This window comes from Oncorhynchus masou, chromosome 10 (assembly GCF_036934945.1).
Source record: "Oncorhynchus masou masou isolate Uvic2021 chromosome 10, UVic_Omas_1.1, whole genome shotgun sequence".
Taxonomy (NCBI): domain Eukaryota; kingdom Metazoa; phylum Chordata; class Actinopteri; order Salmoniformes; family Salmonidae; genus Oncorhynchus; species Oncorhynchus masou.
The window spans coordinates 42083187-42101660 of record NC_088221.1 but is presented as its reverse complement, the minus strand read 5'-3'; the positions used below and the strand labels follow the sequence as shown (position 1 = coordinate 42101660).

General features: G+C 43.2%; 2 protein-coding genes across 3 annotated transcripts in view; one reads left to right on the top strand and one right to left on the bottom strand.

The window, feature by feature from the left end:
* Nucleotides 1-2914, top strand: part of LOC135547645 (uncharacterized) — a 30089-nt gene extending 27175 nt beyond the window's left edge. For both annotated transcript variants that reach the window (XM_064976828.1, XM_064976827.1), the window contains exon 26: nt 31-2914. In XM_064976828.1, the coding sequence (XP_064832900.1) occupies nt 31-326 (296 nt within the window). In that variant the 3' untranslated portion in view covers nt 327-2914. The remainder of the gene's footprint in view (nt 1-30) is intronic.
* A 97-nt stretch (nt 2915-3011) lies between these two features.
* On the bottom strand, nt 3012-12781 carry LOC135547646 (UBX domain-containing protein 4-like). The gene is given in 14 exon segments (XM_064976830.1): nt 3012-3688; nt 4015-4238; nt 4679-4810; nt 4944-5046; nt 5178-5305; nt 5528-5689; nt 9363-9411; nt 9490-9598; nt 9601-9627; nt 11211-11376; nt 11472-11590; nt 11845-11873; nt 12004-12106; nt 12579-12781. Coding segments are annotated over 14 exon segments (1572 nt in total). The 5' UTR covers nt 12661-12781; the 3' UTR covers nt 3012-3549.
* Nucleotides 12782-18474: the final 5693 nt, after the last annotated feature.

Genomic DNA, 18474 nt, shown 5'->3' with positions numbered 1-18474 from the left:
TAATTAACCTTGAGTCTGTTTTCCTTGTAGCTACTGCATACGGCGATGGGACTTACTTTGCCAAAGAGATGTGGTACTCGTGCCACGATGCATACTCCAAACCAGATGCCAGTGGGCTGAAGTACATGTACCGTGCCAGGGCACTGGTGGGTTCACCCTGCCTGGGGGTGCATGGCATGAAGGAGCCGAACCCCCTGAACCCCGCTGACCTCCGCCAGGGGCTACATGACTGTGCCGTCAATGATCTGCAGAATCCATTTATCTATGTGGTGTTCTGTGATGCAGGTGCCTATCCAGACTACCTCATCAGCTTCAAGACCATCTGAGAGATGGGAATATTATTTTAAGGGCTGCACTGAAACAACAATTAAAAACTTGTCAAGTACTTAGGAGGCAAGTAGACCTAATGCCTTAAAGTGGAGTATTGATATTTTCTTAGGTATGAGGCTCTTTAACCAGGTCGAAGCTGTGACATGTTTAGTTTATTAGAATCCCCATTAGCTACTGCACATGCAGCAGCTACTCTACCTGGGATTCACATAACACGTACAAATACATGACAAAGTACAGAGAAGAACATAATATTAAAATAAGTTATAGTTGAAGTCGCTAGTTTACATACACCTTAGCCTTAATACATTTAAACTCAGTTTTTCACAATTCCTGACATTTAATCCTAGTAAAAATTGTGTCTTAGGACAGTTAGGATCACCCCTTTATTTTAAGAATGTGAAATGTCAGAATAATAGTAGAGAATTATTTATTTCAGCTTCTATTTCTTTCATCACATTCCCAGGTTTTCAGAAGTTTACATACACTCAATTAGTAATTGGTAGCATAGCCTTTAAATTGCTTAACTTGGGTCAAATGATTTGGGTATCCTTCCACAAGCTTCCCACAATAAGTTGGGTGAATTTTGGCCCATTCCTCCTGACAGAGCTAGTGTAACTGAGTCAGGTTTGTAGGCCTCCTTGCTTTCTATTGGATTGAGGTCAAGGCTTTGTGATGGCCACTCCAATACCTTGACTTTGTTGTCCTTAAGCCATTTTGCACAACTTCGGAAGTATGTTTGGGGTCATTGTCCATTTGGAAGACCCATTTTCGACCAAACTTTAACTTCCAGACTGATGTCTTGAGATGTTGCTTCAATATATCTACATGATTTTCATTTGCCATGATGTCATCTATTTTGTGAAGTGTACCAGTCCCTTCTGCAGCAAAGCACCCCCACAAGATAATGCTGCCACACCCGTGCTTCACGGGTTGGGATGGTTTTCTTCAGGTTGCAAGCCTCCCCCTTTTTCCTCCAAACATAGTGATGGTCATTATGGCCAAACAGTTAGATTTTTATTTCATTAAACCAGAGGACATTTCTCCAAAAAGTACGATCTTTGTCCCCATGTGCAGTTGCAAACAGTCTGGCTTTTATGGCGGTTTTGAAGCAGTGGCTTCTTCCTTGCTGAGAAGCCTTTCAGGTTGTGTCGATATATGACTCATTTTACTGTGGATATAGATAATTTTGTACCTGTTTCCTCCAGCATCTTCACAACGTCCTTTGCTGTTGTTCTGGGATTGATTTGCACTTTTCGCACCGAAGTACTTTCATCTCTCGGAGACAGAACTTGAGCAGTATGACGGCTGCGTGGTCCCATGGTGTTGATACAGATGAACGTGGTACCTTCAGGTGTTTGGAAATTGTTCCCAAGGATGAACCAGACCTGTGGAGGTCTAAAAAACAAAAAACAATTGAGGTCTTGGCGGATTTCTTCTGATTTTCCTGTGATGTCAAGCAAAGAGGCACAAAGTTTGAAGTTAGGCCTTGAAATACATCCACAGGTACACCTCCAATTATGTCAATTAGCCTATGAGAAGCTTCTTAAGCCATGACTGAATTTTCCAAGCTGTTCATAGGCACAGTCAATTTAGTGTATGTAAACTTCTGACCCACTGAAATGGTGAAATAATCTGTAAACAATTGTTGGGACAATTGTGTCATGAAAAAGTAGATGTCCTAACCGTCTTGCCAAAACTATAGTTTAACAAGAAATGTGGAGTGGTTGAAAAATGAGTTTTAAAGACTCCAACTGTATATATAGAAAAGACTGAGACAACAAAAATACTTGTATACAGCCTCAATGGCTATGTGTAGTTTGTTTTTGAAATTATCATGACAATGTTAGCTGGGTCGTTCCACCAATTCAGTGCCTTTTGAGAAGTGTAACTTCACCTAATTTTAACATGATCATAAGAGCACATGCATGTTCAAGAAAAGTTATTTTCCCCATTTCAAGGGGTTAAATAAAATACTATAATAATCTTAAATCAGCCATGAAAATAGAAGCTTGTTGTGTGCAAGGAGGGGCAATTGAATGCAAGCTTACATTTTGTATAACATTTCTAGCCAGTCTATGGGGAACAGGGTTGACGTGCATTGCTCGACCTACTCAGTTTTCTACCACAAAACACTATCAAATGAACAGTAGAACCAGCTCACCTGCTTTTACACTGATTTGACTGTTTCTTTTCTAAAGAAATAGTTTGACCATATTAAAACCAGAGTTCACATAACAGGGTGACCTTAAAATTAGGGACAGATGTAAATTAATCAGTATCCTGTGCTATATATATATGTGTGTATATATATATATATATATATATATGTATGTGTGTGTATATATATATATGTATATGTGTATATGTGTATGTATGTGTGTGTATATATATATATATATATACACACACACATACATACACATATACACATATACATATATATATATATATACACACACATACACATATACATACAACTGTAGGTCCTAATTACCATTTTATAAAGCACTGCTGCGAAAGCAAGAATCTCAAATCAATTGTATTTTGCACATCTGTAACCAATAAAGATCTGATTGAGTCACTGATGTTATTCACAGCTCATTAGATGACATTGCAAACAAACCAACATAAGGTATTATGGTAAGGCTTGATTTAACAGAATTATAGAGCCAGCCAAATGATTGTTTATTGGAAAACATTTTTATTCCCATAGTTAAATGAGAGCAGTACAGTGGTTTCCCATGTTCAACTAGTGGTAGAAACACATTCTACTGCCGAGGGAGGTAGTCTATACCAAGGGGTCACAGCCTTGATTAAATACTGCTACACACACAGGCCTCATATCATACAGCATTAAACACCATTTTATCTGGTTATTGAATGTTAAATTAAACACAAAAGTTCTCATTTAGACAAGGCCATCAATCAACACCTGTCTCAGCCCTTCATCATACAGTAGACATGTCAGGGTACTGACGCCCCCCCCGGCTGGTTGTATTCCGTAAGAGGCTGAATGAATCAAGTAACAGTTTCAACACAAAGGGGGTCTTCTCTGTTCAAGCCCAACGGTCGGGAGGTAAACTTGATTACATCTACCCATGCAGGGGAGGAGCAGAGTACAGGCTTAGACAAGATTAACATAAAACAAACAGCCCTAATATTAGCAGGAGGGAGGGAAGGGACAGATGAGGAGGGGGGGGGGGCAGTGTTATTGCACTACATCTGCTGGGTAGAGTTGCCGTTCCAAGTGTTATTTTCATCCTCACTGTCCTGGTGATTCCGTAGCCTGTGGATTTTACCGTCTCGTTTGAAGTCTACTGGTTGCTTCTCCAGTGTGCGTTTGCGAAGGGTTTCTCTACAAATGTGAAAATGGATGTGAAACAAACCAATTAGGCTTTAGAACACCCAATCTTACACAACCACACTATTCAATCAAACCCCTAGATTCATTCTCAGAATTCTTTGCCCTCTGGCTACAACAATATGCATGTTTCTGTTAAGAAACCTGATAATGATTAACCTGGACGAGTCTAACCATTCAATTTCAATGTAATTGTACATTGTAACAATCGGGCAAAGTCCTGTCAACTGAACTCCTAACCATAATGTACCATCACAACAATCTCAGCTACTCCTAAACATAGGAGTGTATATCGAAGAGCCTGCTGGATGGGGCCTCACCTCTTCGGTTCAGCAGATGAGGAGGAGGAACCAGAGCCTGAGTTAGTGTTGGGCTGCTGGGCTGGGCCTCTGGGGCCTGCTGCTCCGGGGGTGTCGGGGCTGGTGAAGAGGAAGCCGCTCAGGAACCTCCACACAGCCAGCAGGGGGTAGAGGATGGTACCCAACACAGCCCAGATACCCCCTCCAGAGGACTGCACCACCGTGTTATTGGGCCGTCCTGTTTGCTGGAAGCGGTTCGGAAGGATATAAAACACATTATACTCATTGTTGTCATTTTACCAGGGAAAACAAGCAAAAAGTCCCTAAAACAAACATGGGAAACAAGACCAATGCAGTTTAGCTTCCGTCCCTCTCCTCGCCCCTACCTGGGCTTGGACCAGGGACCCACATCGACAATGGACACCCACAAAGCATTGTTACCCATCGCACCACAAAAGCCACGGCCCTTGCAGAGCAAGGGGAACAACTACTTCAGGTCTCAGAGCAAGTGACGTCACCCGATTGAAACGCTATTAGCGCGCACCACTGCTAACTAGCCAGCCATTTCACATCGGTTACACACAAGGACTAAATCTAAATGTGCAGTGATATGACACTGTCTTGTTGTGAATTCACAAATGACAAAGTGGAAAATGGGAGTTGTATTTGGTTTCCAGTCACTCACAGGCAGCAGGACTATGGAGGCACCGGGAGCCAGCTCCAACTCCAGTAGAGTCTTACCCAGGTCGTCAGCCGTAAACTCCCTGCGAGGGAACATAGTCGCCAGGGAGAAGTTGCCATAGCGATTTCCCACTTCCTGAAAGGAGAAATACAAACTCTTTAGTGACAGCCAGCATTATGATATTTAATATCATATTCCACCAGAGAGAATGAACATTGTTAACGCTGTTAATGTTCACTTGTCTAACTTGAGCTGGAAAAAGTCTTACATTGACAGCAAACTGCCGAGCCTCATTCAGTCTGGCCTCTGAGGAGAACTGCCTGGTGAAGAAAGAACCATCTGGGAGACGGAACTGTATTCTTGCTATGGCGCTGGAGGAAAATAATGTTTTTTTTAATTCTATGATTACATTAGTGGTGACATCTTGGGCGTAACTTTTTTTTTTTTTTTTACTGTTTAAAGTGAATCTACATTTTCTCCTGTGACTAAAGTAGCTCCATACCTCCTCTCCCTGTGTATGATCTCCTTCTTGGCTTCCGCCTCTGCTTGTCTGGCTTGCAGTGCTGCCAGCCGGGCTGCCTCCACCTCCTCTTGGTTATTGGCATAGCGGGCAGCTCTGTCAGCACGGTCCTGTGGGACAAACTTGCATCAGCCAGCCTCTATACTCATTCCACACCACCACAACAACAAACATTGTCTATTTCATCACAAGACCCTGTAGTGTTCACTGAGGCCACTAGAGGGAGTTATGAGTAAAGGTTTAATCAGAGAAGCCAACAAGGGATTATTATTTTAGTTCAAAGTCTTTTGGGTTTTGAAGCTGAGGGGTGAGAGTTTGATGCATTTGTTTACCATGGCGATCTGTGCTTTGACACGCTCCCTGGCAGCCTTCTCCTCTGCCTTCTCTCTGCTCCTCTCATCCATAATGCGCTTGGTCTTCTCATCCTCGTTCTTCCTCTTGAAGTCCAGCATCTCCTTCTCCATCTTCCTTCTCTCCATCTCCTTTATTTCACCCTGACCATCATCAGACAGAAATACAGGTGCACACAAGTATCAATAGGCCATCCTTACTATGTATACACATTTAGATTAGCCAAAATGTACATGATATAGTATTAAAAGAGCAGTATGGGCCACCAGCGAGGTGTCAGTATGGGAGGTGTCAGCAGGGGACACCAGCGGAGGTGTCAGCAGGGGTCCTCCGTCGCGACGTTACCTGAACGCCCATCTGCGGCCTGCTAACCGTTAGCTGTCTTATTGGTTGCTATCTGAATAGACAAATCGGACATATTTATTTATTTTTATTATTATTTTCTTCTTGGGCCTCTATAACTATATCTATTGTTTGTTTGTTTTGTTTTTTTGTGTGATTTGGATTAATCCCCTCTACCACACGGAACCCCACTAATCTACTGACAGAACGCAAGAGGTGGCTAATAACAGACCTCCATCCTATGCTAGCTTGCTACCGTTGCCCTGGCTAGCTGTCTAAATCGCCATGACCCCCAACCAACCTCTCCACTGACTGGACCCTTTTGATCACTCGACTAAGCATGCCTCTCCTTAATGTCAATATGCCTTGTCCATTGCTGTTCTGGTTAGTGTTTATTGGCTTATTTCACTGTAGAGCCTCTAGTCCTGCTCACTATACCTTATCCAACCTATTAGTTCCACCACCCACACATGCAATGACATCTCCTGGTTTCAATGATGTTTCTAGAGACAATATCTCTCTCTTCATCACTCAATACCTAGGTTTACCTCCACTGTATTCACATCCTACCATACCTTTGTCTGTACATTATACCTTGATGCTATTTTATCGCCCCCAGAAACCTCGTTTTACTCTCTGTTCCAGACGTTCTAGACGACCAATTCTTATTGCTTTTAGCCGCACCCTTATTCTACTCCTCCTCTGTTCCTCTGGCGATGTAGAGTGAATCCAGGCCCTGCAGTGTCTAGCTCCACTCCTATTCCCCAGGCGCTCTCTTTTGACGACTTCTGTAACCGTAATAGCCTTGGTTTCATGCATGTTAACATTAGAATCCTCCTCCCTAAGTTTGTTCTATTCACTGCTTTAGCACACTCTGCCAACCCGGATGTTCTAGCTGTGTCTGAATCCTGGCTTAGGAAGACCACCAAAAATTCTGAAATTTTAATTCAAAACTACAACATTTTCAGACAAGATTGGCAGTTCTAAGGGGGCGGTGTTGCAATCTACTGCAAAGATAGCCTGCAGAGTTCTGTCCTACTATCCAGGTCTGTACCCAAACAATTTGAACTTCTAATTTTAAAAATCCACCTCTTTAAAAACAAGTCTCTCACCGTTGCCGCCTGCTATAGACCACCCTCTGCCCCCAGCTGTGCTCTGGACACCATATGTGAACTGATTGCCCCCCATCTATCTTCAGAGCTCGTACTGCTAGGCAATCTAAACTGGAACATGCTTAACACCCCAGCCATCCTACAATCTAAACTTGATGCCCTCAATCTCACACAAATTATCAATGTACCTACCAGGTACCTCCCCAAAGCCTTAAACACGGGCACCCTCATAGATACCAACTTGCCCTCTAAATACACCTCTGCTGTCTTCAACCAATCTCAGCGATCACTGCCTCATTGCCTGCATCCGTAATGGGTCAACGGTCAAACAACCTCCACTCATCACTGTAAAACGCTCCCTGAAACACTTCAGCGAGCAGGCCTTTCTAATCGACCTGGCCGGGGTATCCTGGAAGGATATTGATCTCATCCCGTCAGTAGAGGATGCCTGGATATTTTTTTTAAATGCCTTGGGGGGGGACACTCTTGACCCAAACTGCTACAGACCTATATCTATCCTACCCTGCCTTTCTAAGGTCTTCGAAAGCCAAGTCAACAAACAGATTACCGACCATTTCGAATCTCACCATACCTTCTCTGCTATGCAATCTGGTTTCAGAGCTGGTCATGGGTGCACCTCAGCCACGCTCAAGGTCCTAAACGATATCTTAACCGCCATTGATAAGAAACATTACTGTGCAGCCGTATTCATTGATCTGGCCAAGGCTTTCGACTCTGTCAATCACCACATCCTCATCGGCAGACTCGACAGGCTTGGTTTCTCAAATGATTGCCTCGCATGGTTCACCAACTACTTCTCTGATAGAGTTCAGTGAGTCAAATCGGAGGGTCTGCTGTCCGGACCTCTGGCAGTCTATGAGGGTGCCACAGGGTTCAATTCTTGGACCAAGTCTCTTCTCTGTATACATCAATGAGGTCGCTCTTGCTGCTGGTGAGTCTCTGATCCACCTCTACGCAGACGACACTATTCTGTATACTTCTGGCCCTTCTTTGGACACTGTGTTAACAACCCTCCAGGCAAGCTTCAATGCCATACAACTCTCCTTCCGTGGCCTCCAATTGCTCTTAAATACAAGTAAAACTAAATGCATGCTCTTCAACCGATCGCTACCTGCACCTACCCGCCTTTCCAACATCACTACTCTGGACGGCTCTGACTTAGAATATGTGGACAACTACAAATACTTAGGTGTCTGGTTAGACTGTAAACTCTCCTTCCAGACCCATATGAAACATCTCCAATCCAAAGTTAAATCTAGAATTGGCTTCCTATTTTGCAACAAAGCATCCTTCACTCATGCTGCCAAACATACCCTTGTAAAACTGACCATCCTACCAATCCTCGATTTTGGCGATGTCATTTACAAAATAGCCTCCAATACCCTACTCAACAAATTGGATGCAGTCTATCACAGTGCAATCCGTTTTGTCACCAAAGCCCCATATACTACCCACCATTTCGACCTGTACGCTCTCGTTGGCTGGCCCTCGCTTCATACTCGTCGCCAAACCCACTGGCTCCATGTCATCTACAAGACCCTGCTCGGTAAAGTCCCCCCTTATCTCAGCTCGCTGGTCACCATAGCATCTCCCACCTATAGCACTCGCTCCAGCAGGTATATCTCTCTAGTCACCCCCAAAACCAATTCTTTCTTTGGCTGCCTCTCCTTCCAGTTCTCTGCTGCCAATGACTGGAACGAACTACAAAAATCTCTGAAACTGGAAACACTTATCTCCCTCACTAGCTTTAAGCACCAACTGTCAGAGCAGCTCACAGATTACTGCACCTGTACATAGCCCACCTATAATTTAGCCCAAACAATTACCTCTTTCCCTCCTGAATTTAATTTATTTTGCTCCTTTGCACCCCATTATTTTTTATTTCTACTTTGAACATTCTTCCATTGCAAATCTACCATTCCAGTGTTTTACTTGCTATATTGTATTTACTTTGCCACCATGGCCTTTTTTTGCCCTTACCTCCCTTATCTCACCTCACATCGTATATAGACTTGTTTATACTGTATTATTGACTGTATGTTTGTTTTACTCCATGTGTAACTCTGTGTCGTTGTATGTGTCGAACTGCTTTGCTTTATCCTGGCCAGGTCGCAATTGTAAATGAGAACTTGTTCTCAACTTGCCTACCTGGTTAAATAAAGGTGAAATAAATAAATAAATAAATAAATAAATAAATAAAAAAGGTGTCGGTAGGGGGAAGTGTCGGTAGGGGGAAGTGTCGGTAGGGGGAAGTGTCGGTAGGGGGAAGTGTCGGTAGTGTCGGTAGGGGAAAGTGTCGGTAGGGGAAGTGTCGGTAGGGGGAAGTGTCAGTATTCTTTACCTCCTCTTTCTTTTTCTGATCCCGTCTCTCCTCCAGTTTCTTTGTTAACCTACAGAAGGGAAAGTTTCAGAAGACAAAACATATTTCAACCATCCATCCCTGTTCTTCCGTTATGTGTCGTTCCTACCTCTCCACCTTAGCATCAAGGACCCTGTCAGGCAGAGAGCTGGTTGATGCGTCGTCTGACGATGAGCTCCCGTCTTCCCCGGGGGTGACGACCACTGAGGCTGATGCTCGCCTTCCTCTGCTGGCCTGGACAGGGATTCTGAGCAGAACCACAAGCGGATTACAGAAATCATTATCAGTGCGTGTTTCTCAATATGCATACTGCCGTGCTCCATGCTCCGCGTGCATTCCTTGACAACGTTCTCTCGAGTATGGTTCTTGTGAGGACGAGTGTGGAGAAATATATTATTATATATTATTTTTTTACATGGTTGTTTCATATTTCTGTGCATACTTTCAGTTGAAGCTTGCATTGATGCATACTTCAAAATATGTACAAACGGAGTACGCATTCAAGAAGTGCCCTCCGTGCGCCGTTTTGCATACTTTGATTTGGATCCATACATTTTGAGAAACACCAAGTGTATCAATTAAAAACAATCATGTCAGTGTCTCTATTTAAGTCTACACATTGTTGTTCATATCAACAGGACACTATATACAAAGGTATGGGGACACCCCTTCAAATGAGTGGATTCAGCTATTTCAGCCACACCCCATGCTGACAGGTGTATAGAATCGAGCACACAGCCATGCCATCTCCATAGACAAACATTGGCAGTAGAATGGTCTTACTGAAGAGCTCAGTGACTTTCAACATGGCACGGTCATAGGAGGCCACCTTCCAACAAGTCAGTTCATCAAATTTCTGCCCTGCTAGAGCTGCCCTGGTCAACTCTAAGTGGTGTTATTATGAAGTAGAAACGTCTAGGAGCAACAACGGCTCAGCCGCGAAGTGGTAGGACACACAAGCTCACAAAACGGGACCGCCGAGTGCTGAAGCGCGTAGCATGTAAAAATCATCTGTCCTTGGTTGCAACACTCACTACCAAGTTCCAACTGCCTCTGGAAGCAACGTCAGCACAAGTCTTCCTCGGGAGCTTCATGAAATGGGTTTCCATGGCCAAGCAGCTGAACACATGCCTAAGATCATCATGTGCAATGCCAAGCTTCAGATGGAGTGGTGTAAAGCTCACCGCCATTGGACTCTGGAGCAGTGAAAACGCTTTCTCTTGAGTGATGAATCATGTTTCATCATCTGGCAGTCCGACAGAAGAATCTGGGTTTGGCGGATGCCAGGAGAACGCTACCTTCCCCAATGCATAGTGCCAACTGTAAAGTCTGGTGGAGGAGGAATAATGGTCTGGGGCTGTTTTTCATGGCCCGGGCCACACCCCTTAGTTCCAGTGAAGGGGAATCTTAATGCTACAGCAAACAATTACATTCCAGACAATTCTGTGCTTCCAACTTTTTGGCAAGAGTTTGGGGGAAGGCCCTTTCCTGTTTCAGCATGACAATGTCCCCTGCACAAAGCGAGGTCCATACAGCAATGGTTTTGTCGAGATCGGTGTGGAAGAACTTGACTGGCCTGCAGAGGCCTGACCTCAACCCCATCAAAAACCTTCGGTATGAATTGTTACGCCGACTGCAAGGCAGACTTAATCGCCTAACATCAGTGCCCGACCTCACGAATACTTGTGGCTGAATGGAAGCTAGTCCCTGCAGCAATGTTCCATCATATTGTGGAAGAGTGGAGGCTGTTAGAGCAGCAAATGGGGGGCCCAACTCTATAATAATGCCCATGATTTTGGAATGACACTGCTGGCTGACACACAAACACACCTTTAGATGTGGCTGGCGCTGCAGGTGGTGCGTGGCTGGGCTGGAGCTCAGGTGGGGGTGAGGGGGGCTGTGCTGGGGCTGGCTCTGAGGCTACCACGGCTGGTGGGCAAGCCTCCACGGGAGTCCCTGCTTCCGCTCCCTCACTTGCTATCTGCTGGGCGTGCATCTGTAAGGCACAAGAGATGCATGTTCAGTGTGACACCCTCAGCGCACTTGAAAACAAGTTACTGTTATTGTTTGTCTTTTCTATTTAAGTCTTACCTGTTTGACTTTGTCGATTCTTTTCATGAGTTCCTCTGCAGAGACACTTCCGGCAACAACTTCCAGGGGGATTCCATTCTCTCCAATAAAGAAACTGGACGGAATGCACACCACCGGGTCTTCAAGGGGAAGTTAATTAAGGGCAAACCAAAGTGCACAACATAATAATAATAATAAATAATAATAATAATAATAATAATAATAGGGATTGGACTTGATTACATAGTCTAGAATATGTCAAAGAATATGGTTGGTAAATAAATCACAGGTATTAGAAGAGATGGAACATCTTCTACACAAAATTATGACTGAGGGATCAGAAACAATAGTCCAAATGTAGGGGTAATAAAAACCCTTTGGAGGAGAAGGATACAGATTTGAGAGAACTGAGAGCATGTCTCGCTGGAAGAAAAAAAAGCATTAAACACAAGACATAACATTTATGTTAGTATTACTAACGTCATTTGAAAAATAAGGTAAGGAAGCAGTGTGTATCATATCCACACAAGTGTAGGATTGCATTATAGGCTACCTCTTGGCATCCACCTTGATTGCGACACAGCAGTTAAGGGAGACCTCGGCCACTCCATCGTCCTCCCAACTGGACATCATTTGTGCTGACACCTCATCGTCGCCTGGTAGAAGACAAGAATGTCAGAAGTGGTGAATCATTCGCTTCACACGCACTGCCCACAAGACAAGTATGTTGGTGGTGACAGTCGCTGGTTCTACTGAAATTAGGCAAGGAACGAACGGTGAATAATGACAAAACGCTATGTTTCTGTTGTATGTAACGTAAAAATTAAAAAAAAACTAGCCAGGCAGTTTGGTTGTCATTAGCGGCTAGAACTAACCAGTTAGCTAACAATTAACTAAACTAGCTAAATCGTATTATTTAACGTTAGCTGATATTTGACAGCTATCATTCCTTTCCGTTTCGACCCGTTGGCTAACGTTTCGTCATGTTGTTGATATTAATAGCTAGTTTACTGACAATGACAGAGCTCGTTTGGTCTCAGTGTTCTAGCTACATTAGCGAATCATTCAACTCAACTGGTTTGCTCGCAAATCTGCGCTGGCTAGCTACCGTAATCTACAAAACAATACCTGCTATTACGACGACGAAGATGGAGCTCTGTTCTTTGGCTGAGATGATGGCTGCTGGAATAGAGCCTTCAAACCAAAGCATTTTAATAAAATGTGTTGGCTTTTTCTGTTTTGTAATGCTGTCCAGTCGTTTCTATTCTGAAAGTATTAGAAACTGTGCTATAACGTTCAATCTCATCGCTGAACTAAATTAGCATGATGGGTGTAGTAGTCCGTAGGCACTAACGCTTCCTTATGGGACTTGTAGTCCACACAATTATGTCAACCGATTAACAGCAGATAGCGCTGTGGTACTGATTAAATATTTGTTGCCGATTACTAGAAAAGAGTTGTGAATGTGATTAACGAGGCCCTCTGAAAAAACAACGGGTGTGGTAACTAAGAAAGCATAATAAATATATGTGATGAGTTATGAGAACTAGAACATTGCATTTGATTAACGGGCTAATACATCAGCCTCCACTACATTACTTTGTAATGCCAAATTAAAATATAATCTGTAGCCTCAAGGGTTGAAATACTATTTGTATTCTAGCCCTTTATGGAAGTAGTTTTATTTCACAAGGCAAATAGCCACGTCTATCTTAGCATGTCAAACATCCCAGTGCTTTTTATATAGATTATTTCCCCTCACTCTAATAGTACTCTTAACTAGAGCCCCGATAGCGATACAATGCAGTCGGAAAGTATTTAGACCCCTCACTTTTTACATTTATTTACTTTACAGCCCTATTCTAAAATCCTCATCAATCTACACATGATACCCAGTCATGACAACACGAAAACAGTTTTTGTAGAGCGGCCAGATGGAAGCCACTCCTCAGTAAAAGGCACGACAGCAGGCTTGGAAAGACTCAGACCATGAGAAACAAGATTCTCTGGTGTGATGAAACCAAGATTGAACTCTTTGACCAGAATGCCAAACATCACGTCTGGAAGAAACCTGGCACCATCCCTAGGGTGAAGCATGGTGCTGGCAGCATTATGCTGTGGGAATGTTTTTCAGCGGCAGGAAATGGGAGACGAGTCATGATCGACGGAAAGATGAAAGAGAGCAAAGAGAGAGATCCTTGATGAAAACCTGTTCCAGAGTGCTCAGGACCTCAGACTGGGGGCGAAGGTTCACCTTCCAACAGGACAATAACCCTAAGCACACAGCCAAGACAACAGGAGTGGCTTCGGGACAAGTCTCTGAATGTCCATGAGTAGCCCAGGCCAAGCCTGGACTTGAACCCGATCGAACATCTCTGTAGAGACTTGAAAATAGCTCTGCAGTAAAGCATGGGAGAAAATCCCCAAATACAGGTGTGCCAAATTTGTAGCGTCATAGCCTAGAAGATTCAAGGCTGTAATCGCTGCCTAAGGTGCTTCAACAAGTTATTGAGTAAAGAGTCTGAATATGTAAATGTGATATTACAGTTGAAATCGGAAGTTTACATACACTTAGATTGGAGTCATTAAAACTCCTTTTTCAACCACTCCACAAAGTCCTTGTTAACAAACTATAGATTTGGCAAGTCAGTTAGGACACTACTTTGTGCATGACACAAGTAATTGTTCTAACAATTGTTTAGACAGATTATTTCACTTAATCACTATTCCAATTGGTCAGAAGTTTACATACACTTTTTTTTATGGGGCGGCAGGGTAGCCTAGTGGTTAGAGCATTGGACTAGTAACCGAAAGGTTGCAAGTTCAAATCCCCGAGCTGGCAAGGTACAAAATCTGTCGTTTTGCCCTTGAACAGGCTGTTAACCCACTGTTCCTAGGCCGTCATTGAAAATAAGAATTTGTTCTTAACTGACTTGCCTAGTAAAATAAATAAAAAATTCATTTTTATTTCACCAGGTAGGCCAGTTGAGAACAAGTTCTAATTTACAACTGCGACCTGGCCAAGATAAAGCAAAGCAGTGCAACAAAAAACAGCACAGAGTTACCCATAGGATAAACAAAAGTACAGTCAATAACACATTAGAAAAATATATATGCTGTGTGTGCAAATGGAGTAAGGAGGTAAGGCAATAAATAGGCCATAGTAGCGAAGCAATTACAAATTAGCAAATTAACACTGAAGTGATAGATGTACAGATGATGATGTGCAAGTAGAAATACTGGTGTGCAAAAAAGTAAATAAAAACAATAAGGGGATGAGGTTGGTAGTTGGGTGGGCTGTGGACAGCTGCAGCGATCAATAAACTGCTCAGATAGCTGATAAGTCTCCAACTTCAGCGAATTTTGCAATTAGTTCCAGTCATTGGCAGCAGGGAACTGGAAGGAAAGGCGGCCAAAGTGGGTGTTGGCTTTGGGGAGGACCAGTGAGATATACCTGCTGGAGGGCGTGCTACAGATGGGTGTTGACCAGTGAGCTGAGATAAGGCGGAGCGTTACCTAGCAAAGACTTATAGATGACCTTGAGCCAGTGGGTCTGACGACGAATATGTCGCAAGGGCCAGCCGACGAGAGCAAAAATGTCGCAGTGGTGGGTGGTACATGGGGCTTTGGTGACAAAACGGATGGCACTGTGATAGACTGCATCCAGTTTGCGGAGTATAGTTTTGCATGCTATTTTGTAAATTACATCGCCGAAGTCGAGGATCGGTAGTAAAGTCAGTTTTACGAGGGTATGTTTTAGAGGTCGACCGATTAATCGGAATGGCCGATTAATTAGGGCCGATTTCAATTTTTCATAACAATTGGAAATCGGTATTTTGGGATTATTTTTTTTTACACCTATATTTAATATTTATTTAACTAGGCAAATCAGTTAAGAACAACTAATTTTCAATGACGGCCTAGGAACGGTGGGTTAACTGCCTCGTTCAGGGGCAGAACGACAGATTTTCACCTTGTCAGTTTGGGGGATCCAAACTTGCAAACTTACAGTTAACCAGTCCAACGCAATAACGACCGTTGCACTCCACAAGGAGACTGACTACCTGTTATGCGAATGCAGTAAGCCAAAGTAAGTTGCTAGCAAGCATTAAACTTACTTTATAAAAAAACAATCAATCAATCATAATCACTAGTTAACAACACATGGTTGATCATATTACTAGATATTATCTAGCGTGTCCTGTATTGCGTATAATCTGACTGAGCATAAAAGTATCTAACTGAGCGGTTGTAGGCCGAAGCAGGCGAGTAAACATTCATTCAAACAGCACTGTTGTGCGTTTTGCCAGCAGTTCTTAGTTGTGTGTCAAGCATTACGCTGTTTATGACTTCAAGCCTATCAAATCCCAAGATGAGGCTGGTGTAACCGAAGTGAAATGGCTGGCTAGTTAGCGCTAATAGCGTTTCAAACGTCACTTGCTCTGAGCCTTGGGTTGGTTGTTTCCCTTGCTCTGCATGGGTAACGCTGCTTCGAGGGTGGCTTTTGTCGGTGTTCTTGGTTCGAGCCCAGGAAAGAGCAAGGAGAGGGACGGAAGCTATACTGTTACACTGGCAATACTAAGGTGCTTATAAGAACATCCAATAGTCAAAGGTTAATGAAATACAAATGGTATAGAGAGAAATAGTCCTATAATTCCTATAATAAACTACAACCTAAAACTTCTTACCTGGGAATATTGAAGACTCATGTTAAAAGGAACCACCAGCTTTCATATGTTCTCATGTTCTGAGCAAGGAACTTAAACGTTAGCTTTTTTACTTTGCACATATTGCATTTTTACTTTCTTCTCCAACACTTTGTTTTTGCATTATTTAAACCAAATTGAACATGTTTCATTATTTATTTGAGGCTAAATTGATTTTATTGATGTATTATATTAAGTTAAAATAAGTGTTCATTCAGTATTGTTGTAATTGTCATTATTACAATTTTTTTAAATTAAATCGTCCGATTATTTGGTATAGGCTTTTTTGGTCCTCCAATAATCGGTATCAGCGTTGAAAAATCATAATCGGTCGATCTCTAGTATGTTTGGCAGCGTGAGTGAAGGAGGCTTTGTTGCAAAATAGGAAGCCGATTCTAGATTTAATTTTGGATTGGAGATGCTTAATATGAGTCTGGAAGGAGAGTTTACAGTCTTGCCAGACACCTAGCTATTTGAAGTTGTCCACATATTCTATGTCAGAACCGTCCAGAGTAGTATGGTCGGGCTGGATGGGTGCAGGCAGCGATCGGTTGAAGAGCATGCATTTAGTTTTACTAGCATTTAAGAGCAGTTGGAGGCCACGGAAGGAGTGTTGTATGGCATTGAAGCTCATTTGGGGGTTTGTTAACACAGTGTCCAAAGAAGGACCAGATGTATACAGAATGGTGTCGTCTGTGTGGAGGTGAATCAAGGAATCACCTGCAGCAAGAGTGACATCATTGATGTATACAGAGAAAAGAGGCAGCCCAAGAATTGAACCCTGTGGTACCCCCATAGAGACTGCCAGAGGTCCGGACAACAGGCCCTCCAATTTGACACACTGAACTCTATCTGAAAAGTAGTTGAGGAACCCGGCGAGGCAGTCAAGGCTGATGAGTCTGCCGATAAGAATACGGTGATTGACAGAGTCGAAAGCCTTGGCCAGGTCGATGAAGACGGCTGCACAGTACTGTCTTTTATTGATGGCGGTTATGATATTGTTTAGGACCTTGAGCGTGGCTGAGGTGCACCCATGACCAGCTCAGAAACCAGATTGCACAGCGGAGAATGTATGTGGGATTCGGAATGGTCAGTGATCTGTTTGTTAACTTGGCTTTCGAAGACTTTAGAAAGGCAGGGCATGATGGATATAGGTCTGTAACAGTTTGGGTCGAGAGTGTCTCCCCCTTTGAAGGGGGGATGACCGCGACAGCTTTCCAATCTTTAGGATTCTTGGACGATATGAAAGAGAGGTTGAACAGACAAGTAATAGGGGTTGCAACAATCATGGCGAATAATTTTATAAAGTTAAGGTCCAAATTGGGCTTGACAGACTGTTTTGCAGCTCTTTCAGAACATCTGCTATCTGAATTTGGGTGAAGGAGAAGCTGGGAGGCTTGGGCAAGTAGCTGTTGGGGGTACGGAGCTGTTGGCCGGGGTTGGGGTAGCCAGGAGGAAAGCATGGCCAGCCGTAGAGAAATGCTTCTTGAAATTCTCGATCATCGTGGATTTATCGGTGGTGACAGTGTTCCCTAGCCTCAGTGCAGTGGGCAGCTGGGAGGAGGTGCTCTTATTCTCCATGGACTTTAGTGTCCCAGAACGTTTTGGAATTAGAGCTACAGGAGGCACATTTTTGTTTGAAAAAGCTAGCCTTTGCTTTCCTAACTGACTTTGTGTATTGGTTCCTGACTTCCCTGAAAAGTTGCATATCGCAGGGACTATTCGATGCTAGTGCAGTACGACACAGGATGTTTCTGTGCTGGTCAAGGGCAGTCAGATCTGGAGTGAAGCAAGGGCTTTATATAGTGCCTTGCGAAAGTATTCGGCCCCCTTGAACTTTTCGACCTTTTGCCACATTTCAGGCTTCCAACATAAAGATATAAAACTGTATTTTTTTGTGAGGAATCAACAACAAGTGGGACACAATCATGAAGTGGAACGACATTTATTGGATATTTCAAACTTTTTTAACAAATCAAAAACTGAAAAATTGGGCGTGCAAAATTATTCAGCCCCTTTACTTTCAGTGCAGCAAGCTCTCTCCAGAAGTTCAGTGAGGATCTCTGAATGATCCAATGTTGACCTAAATGACTAATGATGATAAATACAATCCACCTGTGTGTAATCAAGTCTCCATATAAATGCACCTGCACTGTGATAGTCTCAGAGGTCCGCTAAAAGCGCAGAGAGCATCATTGTTGATTCTTCACAAAAAAATACAGTTTTATATCTTTATGTTTGAAGCCTGAAATGTGGCAAAAGGTCGCAAAGTTCAAGGGGGCCGAATACTTTCTCAAGGCACTGTATGTTCTTAGATC